Source organism: Cherax quadricarinatus, chromosome 21 (genome assembly GCF_038502225.1).
Source record: "Cherax quadricarinatus isolate ZL_2023a chromosome 21, ASM3850222v1, whole genome shotgun sequence".
NCBI classification, from domain to species: domain Eukaryota; kingdom Metazoa; phylum Arthropoda; class Malacostraca; order Decapoda; family Parastacidae; genus Cherax; species Cherax quadricarinatus.
The window spans coordinates 36,414,757-36,425,260 of NC_091312.1; the positions used below are offsets into that span (position 1 = coordinate 36,414,757).

At 36.5% G+C, this 10,504-nt stretch overlaps 1 protein-coding gene across 3 annotated transcripts; it reads right to left on the reverse strand.

Moving 5' to 3' along the window:
* Positions 1-3,880: 3,880 nt before the first annotated feature.
* On the reverse strand, positions 3,881-10,174 carry LOC128689042 (uncharacterized). Of its 3 annotated transcripts, none has more exons than XM_053777106.2 (5): positions 10,122-10,174; positions 5,692-5,807; positions 5,120-5,421; positions 4,722-4,836; positions 3,881-4,272 (listed from the first exon to the last, which is right to left on the reverse strand). In XM_053777106.2, exons 3-5 carry the CDS (start codon positions 5,391-5,393, stop codon positions 4,002-4,004), a joined length of 660 nt encoding a protein of 219 aa, XP_053633081.2. In that variant the 5' UTR covers positions 5,394-5,421; positions 5,692-5,807; positions 10,122-10,174; the 3' UTR covers positions 3,881-4,001. The 3 variants fall into 3 exon arrangements, with proteins under 3 accessions (XP_053633081.2, XP_069943485.1, XP_053633080.2); XM_053777105.2 differs by having other exon boundaries at positions 3,886-4,276; positions 4,726-4,836; XM_070087384.1 differs by lacking the exon at positions 5,692-5,807 and having other exon boundaries at positions 3,882-4,276; positions 4,726-4,836; positions 10,122-10,163.
* Between the last annotated feature and the right edge of the window lie 330 nt (positions 10,175-10,504).

Sequence of the window (10,504 nt, forward strand, 5' to 3'; positions counted from 1 at the left end):
ATCTATCACAAAGTGGGAGTTGTTACAGTTGCTTTTGCTGATGACACTGTGCTTTCGGGAGATTCTGAAGAGAAGTTGCAGAGGTTGGTGGATGAGTATGGTAAGGTAAGTAAAATAATGAAATTAAAAGTGAGCATAAGAAAGGTGATGAGGATAGCAAACAAATTAGGTAATGAAAGACTGGATGTCAGACTGGAGGGAGGGAGCATGGAGGAAGTGAATGTGTTCAGGTACTTGGAAGTGGACTTGTCAGCAGATTGTTCTATGAAAGATGAGGTGACTCAGAATTGATGAGAGGGAAAAGATGAGTGGAGCAATGAGGAGTCTATGAAGGCAAAGAACGTTATGGAAGCAAAGAGGGGTAAGTATGAAAGTATAGTGGTACCAATGCTCTTATATCGGTGGTGAATGTTGCAACAAGGAGAAGGCTGGAGGCAGCGGAGATGTGGTGTCTGAGGGCAATGTGCGGTGTGAATATAATGCAGAGAATCCATAACTTGAAGATTAGAAGGAGGTGCGGGGTTCTGAAAGTATTATCCACAGTGAAGAGGAGGGGTTGTTGAGGTGATTCGGACATTTTGAGAGGATGAAACAAATAGAATGACTCAGAGGGCATGTTAATCTATAGTGGAAGAAAGGCGGGGTAGGGTTCGTCTTAAGAAAGGTTGGGAGGAGGGGGCAATGGAGGTTTTGTGTGTGAGGGGTTTGGACTTCCAGCAGAGTGCGTGAACGTGTTAGGAGCGAGTAGAGATGAATGGTTTTTATGACTTAACGTGCTTTTGGAGTTTGAGCAAATTAACATTTATAAAGAGATTCAGGGAAACCAGTTAGCTGGACGTGAGTGCTGGAGGTGGGAAGCACAGTGCCTGTACTCTGAAGGAGGTGTTGATATGTTGCAGTTCTTATAATTGTAGTGTAAGCACGTCTCTTGCAAGAGTGATGGAGTGAATGATGCTCAAAGTGTTTCTTCTTGTTTGGATCACCCTGTCTCGGTGGGAAACAGCCAATGTTTAATAATATATATGTAAAAATAGTAGAATTCCAAGCGCTTTCTAGATTTCTCACATTTTCAAGGATCTCTAAAAATAAACAATCAAGAGGACGACATTTAAGGACGAGAAAACACATCACCGTTACCTTACAACACCTGACCTTTTATGATGATGGAAGTGGAAAAGCTTATATTCTACCCAAAAATTAAAAATTTTAACTTGTCTAATGTATCTTAAATCCTTCCCAAATCTTTTTGTTTATAAATAAATCCAATTTGTATAAACCAAAAGCAATATTAATATTATTTTCAAAAGTATTTTTAATGAAACTAGATTCTATTATATCCCTCTCAACTTTGGGCTTGTTAGATACAACTTCCTCAGTCTTTTGAAAATTAATTAGATGGTTAAAATCTCTCACATGAATTAACAGAGCATTATAATCTTGTCCAGTTATAATGCTATATTTATGTTGGTTTAATCTTAGTTCAAGATTTTTACCAGATTGACCGTAATAAACTATCACATATTATACAAGGAATCTTGTAGACACATCCATCAGCATTTTGGGGGGAATTCTTTATCAAAAGTATTTTTTTTACCGTATCAAGATTTTTAAACACAACCTAAATATTAAAATTCTTAAGAGAAGGTATGTCAACCAAGTTGTCATGGTAAGGGAGATCCAACATATTTTTAGTTAAATAAGATTGGTTGTTCCTTTTGAACTGAAAAAAGTATTTTGATCAGTTTTAAAAGATTTATCAATTAAATTTATTGGGTATTTTAGATGTTTGGTATTTTAGATCATTAGGGATCATACAGCACCTGGGAAAGATTTAATTAGATTTAATCTAAGAAGAGAGAGAGAGAGAGAGAGAGAGAGAGAGAGAGAGTAACTTCAATTCTCTAGATTTAAATACATGGATTTTATATAAAGAACAAAGAAATATATTGAGTTATCATTCGTGTTTTACAAGTCATGTGGCAAATAACATTCTTCAAAAATAAAAGTAAATTTTAAATATGTATTTTATTTATTAAACAAGACATACACAAATAAATAAAATAAATAACACAGTCCATTTAAATAAAATTAAATAACACTATTATACACTTTATGGTCACAATATCGTCAGAATACGTAGTCAAACTGGAAATATTCACGAGAAGGTTTATGTACACGAGTTGACCTATGTACGTGAGGAGGCCCACGTACACGAGTTGACCTATGTACGTGAGGAGGCCCACGTACACGAGTTGACCTTTGTACGTGAGGAGGCCCACGTACACGAGTTGACCTATGTACGTGAGGAGGCTCACTTACACGAGTTGACCTATGTACGTGAGGAGGCTCACTTACACGAGTTGACCTATGTACGTGAGGAGGCCCACGTACACGATTTGACCTATGTACGTGAGGAGGCCCACGTACACGTGTATATACACAAATATTGGAAAAGTTGTCTTGTCGGTCATCGAGGAAGTAGAGGTCAAAAATGTCTTTCTTCAGTCATTGAAGCCAAAATGAAAGAAGGAAGACTATTCAGTACCTGACTAGAGTCAGTCTTCCTGAAGTTCAGGTAAGTCACGGGGATGAATGTTTACAAGTCTGATAACAAATAAATAACTTAAAACTAATTAACAACTGAACAAGAAACATTCTAACAAAGATTCAAACTACCTATTTCTACAACACTGATGCGATTTTGTTAATTATAAAAGAAGTAAGAGTCTCGTAAAAATCTTCACTGTCTTACTCATCTCCTCTTAAGTAATAAGCTAACAGTGTTCTCTGAAAATCTTAAAGTGAGAAAAGTCATCTGTTAGTTGGTATATTTGGTTTTAAATCCTCTTGAGTACACGTAAAGGTTGAATGTTACTTTTAAATTTAGAATCTGAAGTCACCCCATCGCGATGCCACACGTAACAGTTCATTGAGAATGAAATATTCACCTTTGGGGAATAACGGTGTTGAGAGTCATTAGTAAGTCTTACGATGCTTGTATGTAATATGAGTAATATTACTCAATTATAATGTTAAGTTAAATCACATAAGTAACGTCAAAGCCTCTTACAAAAACTAGAAAAACATCGATCTTTAGTCTCATTCACAAATCTAATTTTAATGTGAATTAAAACTGAGCAATATCAGAAATATCTACTTATAAGTAACTCCAAATTAAACATGAACCTTGGTTTCTACTTTCAGCCTATCGTCCCAGAAAAGAAAAAAGCATTTAGCGAGATCCATAATTATGTTTATAGTTAACATGTTGAGTATTTGGTATGAGCTTCATGTCTGATGTTAGTTTATTCAGGTCGAGAATGTTTGCAAGTCCTTCGTCATCTTTCATTTGTAACTTATGTTGCACTTTCTGACAGCGGCGGAACTACTGACTGTATCACAGTATTCGCATTGACCAAGAGGATTGATATTACGTACACAAATTGTAAAGGTATAAGTATGACTCGTCTGAGGATGGCTAAAATTTAGTGGTACTATTATTGAGTCAAATGGTGAAACCTTTGATAAGTTCGTGAGGAAACGAGGTTTAGTGTCAAAGTTAATGTGATGAATGGAAGGCCAAGTTGTTCGGTGTCTAGGTCATCCAAATGTTAGTTATATTATTTATCTTGATCTATTTGTCACTGAAGACTTATCTGATATTATCAAGACAAACAATAAAGGGATGTCAAGGTTAAAAATGTGGATACATACGTATACTGAATGAGGAGAAATGAACTAACGTCTCCTGAGCGTCGAACTGTGTCCAGCAACACATACACAGTATTATACACACACACATACACACACACACACATATATATATATATATATATATATATATATATATATATATATATATATATATATATATATATATATATATATATATATATATATGTACATATATATATATAGAGCGAACGAATCTGTCTTTTGATGAAAAGTTATGGGAAGGGAAGAAATTCATTGGAAAATCACTACTCCTTCCCAGGACTTAATCACCATTTATCTACAGTTGCTTGAAACTTCTCGATGGCAGTGTGGACGCGTGATGCAAGACGCTGCACAATTGGCAGGTTTATGAATGATGGGTTACCGACGGCTCTCCGGTTGTAGCTACTATAACCTCCAGTACCACCGTAACCTCCAGTACCACTGTAACCTCCAGTACCACCGTAACCTCCAGTACCAGAGTCTTCCTCCATTTCCAGTTCCTCTAACACACTCTGAACGACCGGCAATATGTCTTTTAGGATGATTACCAGAAGACTAACTGTGGGAAGGAGAGATAGATAAATATTAATGAAGAACACTGCAAGCCTCTACTCAAACCTTCTTGACATGAAGCTAAAAGATTTAACCGATATATCAAATTTATATAAACCAAACTGCAATTTTCTTTGCGGTATCTAGTGTCTATTAATGAAACTTTCCCTAAAATTATGGATTAACTTTAATTTGCTGATATTTTAACTACGAACTTTCAGTGAGTGAAACTAGAACACTAATTGAAAATAAAGATTTCCCTATCCGTTCTGGTTCTGGCCCATTATCAATACGCTTCACTGGATTGTTTATTAACCTCCCGTTGAAATCACCGAGAAAAATTCTCCCGTCTATAGATAATAATAATGACGCTTGATGGCTATTGAATACACTACAAAAATATAAGTGCTGATGCATTTCCAAAACTCAGAAGTAATTCTTATGGATGCTACTTACGGATGAGATGAAGGAGAGCAATAATGACCAGCGCCTGAATGGCAACTTCGAAGGCTGCGAACCCAGGTCCTTCAAATAATGATTTTAACACCTTCTTAAGAGCAGATTTTCCTGAATGAACAAAGTTGACGGAATGAAGAAGCAAGAAAGAGAATATTAGATCTTTCTGTGGATATTTAGGCAATGGAGCAAAAATTTAATAATATTAATAATAAAAAAACAATAACAAAACGACTAATGAATGCTTAGCAAGCAATTATATATAATGATTAATGTCGAATGATAATCCTTCCATATTTAATAGAGTATTACGTCACAATTTGAGCAAATATTTCAATAATATTATAAAACTGATGGCATCCTTTCAAAGATGCATCAACTTTGATGTACTTACCAAAGTCTTTAGTTTCCACCTGTTGCTCAGCCAGGGCCGATAAGTCTTTAGTTTCCAGCTGTTCATCAGCCAGGCCCGATAAGTCTTTAGTTTCCAGCTGTTCTTCAGCCAGGCCCGATAAGTCTTTAGTTTCCAGCTGTTCTTCAGCCAGGCGCGATAAGTCTTTAGTTTCCAGCTGTTCCTCGGCCAGGCCTGATAATTCATTAGTTTCCAGCTGTTGCTCGGCCAGGGCAGAGCCCACTAAGAGCGTTAACAGTAGTAACGCTTTCATCATCGTCCCCAGTTATGTCAGCGGCTGGGTCCTTGGATGCAAAGACATGATGGATAATGTCGGTGGTGGTGTGTATTAAAAGAATAACCATCATGTACATGTAACAAAGTAAAGAAAGGGAAACGAATGTATGCACGTAGGAGACAAGTACTGAAGTCGTTTCTGTCGTGGGACTTCGCAGCTGAAGTAATCAAGAGTCCAGGACAGATACGTCTTCAATAATAATGTATTATGTTTGTGCAGCGCTTTTTTTTCCCATCTTACACACACACACGCACACACAAACACACACACACATTACCTCAAATAGCCATACGTTACAAAAGTGGTATGCAGAAGAACATCTCTGAACGCACAACACGTCGAAACTTGAAGTGGATTGCATACACCAGCAGAAGACTACACCGGGGACCAGTCCTGTGAGATAAGAATAGAAAACTGAGGATAGTCGGTACAGGTACATCAAAACTGAACAGTCGAGATTGGAAAAACTTCGCCTGGTGAAACAAATAGCAATTTCTACTGCAATATGCAGATGGAAGGGTCGGAATTTGGGGTAAACCTTCGGGATGTTTTGGAACCGGAGATTCGCAGTATGAATATGCTGTGAATCATGTTGATTTAATAATGTGATGAATTAGGACCTCTAAGGATGCTACCAGCACCATGTTGAATCCGTAACACGAAATATTTAGGATGTTTTGAGGGTAAAGGAGGGTCTCCACCCAATACTAGAATGGAGTACCTAATAAAACCACAGTGTGTGTGTGTAATATATATATATATATATATATATATATGTAGGTAGTAGGTTGGTAGACAGCAACCGCCCAGGGAGGTACTACCGTCCTGCCAAGTGAGTGTAAAACGAAAGCCTGTAATCGTTTTACATGATGGTAGGGTTGCTGGTGTCTTTTGTCTGTCTCATAAATATGCAAGATTACAGGTAAGTCTTGCTACTTCTACTTACACTTAGGTCACACTACACATACATGTACAAGCATATATATACACACCCCTCTGGGTTTTCTTCTATTTTCTTTCTAATTCTTGTTCTTGTTTATTTCCTCTTATCTCCATGGGGAAGTGGAACAGAATTCTTCCTCTGTAAGCCATGCTTGTCGTAAGAGGCGACTAAAATGCCGGGAGCAAGGGGCTAGTAACCCCTTCTCCCGTATATATTACTAAATTTAAAAGGAGAAACTTCAGTTTTTTCTTTTGGGCCACCCCACCTCAGTGGGATACGGCTGGTACGTTGAAAGAAAAGAATATATATATATATAGGATTTCGTTCTGATTTTTAACCCCGGAGGGTTAGCCACCCAGGATAACCCAAGAAAGTCAGTGCGTCATCGAGGACTGTCTAACTTATTTCCATTGGGGTCCTTAATCTTGTCCCCCAGGATGCGACCCACACCAGTCGACTAACACCCAGGTACCTAATTGCTGCTAGGTGAACAGGTGTAAGGAAACGTGTCGAATGTTTCCACACTCCGGGAATCGAACCCGGGCCCTCCGTGTGTGAAGCGGGAGCTTTAGCCACCAGGCCACCGGGCCATATATAGTATATATACTATATATATGTATATATGTATATATATATATATATATATATATATATATATATATATATATATATATATATATATATATATATATATATATATATATATATATATATATATATATATATATATATAAAGTGTAATATCTATTTCTATAAGTACATGCACAAGGTATACAGGTCTGCCTGACATGAATGACATATTACTACATATATAGAAAGCTGCTTGTTATGCAGAGCATTTCCCACAAATTAGGTCAGTTTTCTCCCAGGATGCGACCCACACCAGTCGACTAACACCCAGGTACCCATTTTACTAATGGGTGAACATAGACAACAGGTAAACAGAAACACGCGCAATGTTTCTACCCTCGCCGGATATCGAACCCGAACCCCTCACCGTGTGAACCAAGAACTTTCGCCACCAGGCCACGGGGCCACAGTAATTATTTCACTTTTAATTATTTCACAATACCCACTTGACTATTGTTGCTGGGACCTGATATCATGTTACACTCTAGATGAACCTGATATCATGTTACACACTAGATGAACCTAATATCATGTTACACTCTTGATGAACCTGATATCATGTTACACTAGATGAACCTGATATCATGTTACACTCAAGATGAACCTGATATCATGTTACACTCTAGATGAACCTAATATCATGTTACACTCTTGATGAAGCTGATATCATGTTACACTCTAGATGAACCTAATATCATGTTACACTCTTGATGAACCTGATATCATGTTACACTCTAGATGAACCTGATATCATGTTACACTCAAGATGAACCTGATATCATGTTACACTGAAGATGACCCTGATATCATGTTACACTCAAGATGAACCTGATATTATGTTACACTCAAGATAAACCTGATATCATGTTACACTCTAGATGAACCTGATATCATGTTACACTAGATAACCCTGATATCATGTTACACTCTAGATGAACCTGATATCATGTTACACTCAAGATGAACCTGATATCATGTTACACTCAAGACGAACCTGATATCATGTTACACTCAAAACGAACCTGATATCATGTTACACTCAAGACGAACCTGATATCATGTTACACTCTAGATGAACCTGATATCATGTTACACTCAAGATGAACCTGATATCATGTTACACTCAAGATGAACCTGATATCATGTTACACTCAAGATGAACCTGATATCATGTTACACTCTAGATGAACCGGATATCATGTTACACTCTATATGAACCTGATATCATGTTACACTCAAGATGAACCTGATATCATGTTACACTCTAGATGAACCTGATATCATGTTACACTCTACATGAACCTGATATCATATTACACTCAAGGTGAAACTAATATCATGTTACACTCTAGATGAACCTAATATCATGTTACACTCAAGATGAACCTGATATCATGTTACACTCTAGATGAACCTGATATCATGTTACACTCAAGGTGAAACTAATATCATGTTACACTCTAGATGAACCTGATATCATGTTACACTCAAGATGAACCTGATATCATGTTACACTCTAGATGAACCTGATATCATGTTACACTCTAGATGAACCTGATATCATGTTACACTCAAGGTGAAACTAATATCATGTTACTCTCTAGATGAACCTGGTATCATGTTACACTAGATGAACCTGATATCATGTTACACTCAAGATGAACCTGATATCATGTTACACTCTAGATGAACCTGATATCATGTTACACTCTAGATGAACCTGATATCATGTTACACTCAAGGTGAAACTAATATCATGTTACTCTCTAGATGAACCTGGTATCATGTTACACTAGATGAACCTGATATCATGTTACACTCTAGATGAACCTGATATCATGTTACACTCTAGATGAACCTAATATCATGTTACACTAGATGAACCTGATATCATGTTACACTCTAGATGAACCTAATATCATGTTACACTCAAGATGAACCTAATATCATGTTACACTCTAGATGAACCTAATATCATGTTACACTAGATGAACCTAATATCATGTTACACTCTAGATGAACCTGATATCATGTTACACTCTAGATGAACCTAATATCATGTTACACTCTAGATGAACCTAATATCATGTTACACTCTAGATGAACCTAATATCATGTTACACTCTAGATGAACCTGATATCATGTTACACTCTAGATGAACCTAATATCATGTTACACTCTAGATGAACCTAATATCATGTTACACTCAAGATGACACTCATCAACATCTTGCAGACGATGCATACAACGTTCCATGATTCCAAGAAAGGTCGCTTAAACTATAATTTTGTTTACTAATGCTTTATTTTTGAAAGTTCTTGACTTGACTAGTCTATAGCATGGAAAGGATTAAGGGAAATGATATTTGATCCAAGAAATTGAATCGTTGCTTCACTTTCTTGGATCAAGAGTCCTTCCCCAGCATTAAAGTTGGTCTCTTCCTTGAAGGTTATACATCCTACATGACACTGTGCGGGTTAGGACGATATATATTTTAAATTTAAGCATGCGAGAGATATTTACCTAGGAATAGTTAATATTCCTAAACGTCCTTATCTTGTATCGTTATCTTTTGTGGTAATATTAATGACAAAACATGCAATCACCACTGCAGCAACGAATGGGAGGGAAGGGGAAGAGGGAGAAGAAGTTGCTTTAAACTTCTCGAGTTTTAAACGTTTCTTGAAGAGCAATGCATTTAATGTAGTGGAAATCTTGGTGAAGACACTAATTGTCACAGATGGATTCCCCACTTGCATGGATTTTAATTCCTTCCATAGGATAAAATTTTTTGTTTAGCTAATCTGCTTTCATACGAATTATAAGGAAAAGGGATGATAACATTACTTAACGTGTTCATAGGGAGCTAGGTTAAATTAATTGACTTTAGGCACTGAATAACCTTCTAATATATATATATATATATATATATATATATATATATATATATATATATATATATATATATATATATATATATATACATAAGTGGAATATAAGCGCCCTATTAACATTTGCATGAAATACATTAAGAAGTTGATAAATTATGTTCGTAAATTCGTAAAGCAAGAGGGCGCAAAAGGGTCCCAAGAGATCCCACCTCGTGTAAGAGTCATGACAGGAACTAACTCACGTGTAAGATGTGGTCCTCGCAATGGATTAAGACCAAGTGATGATACTAGCACCGCGCAGCGTGTCCTGGAGGGGTATATATAGTCTCGCTGTGCTCAACACACGTCATGACCCGTAAACCTACATGTTGTATCATCTATAGGTAATCAATTTCTCTTCAAACTATACCTAAAAAAATGTTAATAGATAGCCTAAGGCCACAAATATATAGCTTTATTTAAAGCAGCTCAAAAAGGTTATACTTGGAATATATCGTTAATTGTTAAAGAATCTTTACGATATACTATGAAAACCTGACGTAGAGAGTGAAAATATGAGAGGATAATATGACGCAGCTCGAAAGCTGCCAGATATTGTCATCCTAACTTAATACTGTAAAAATCT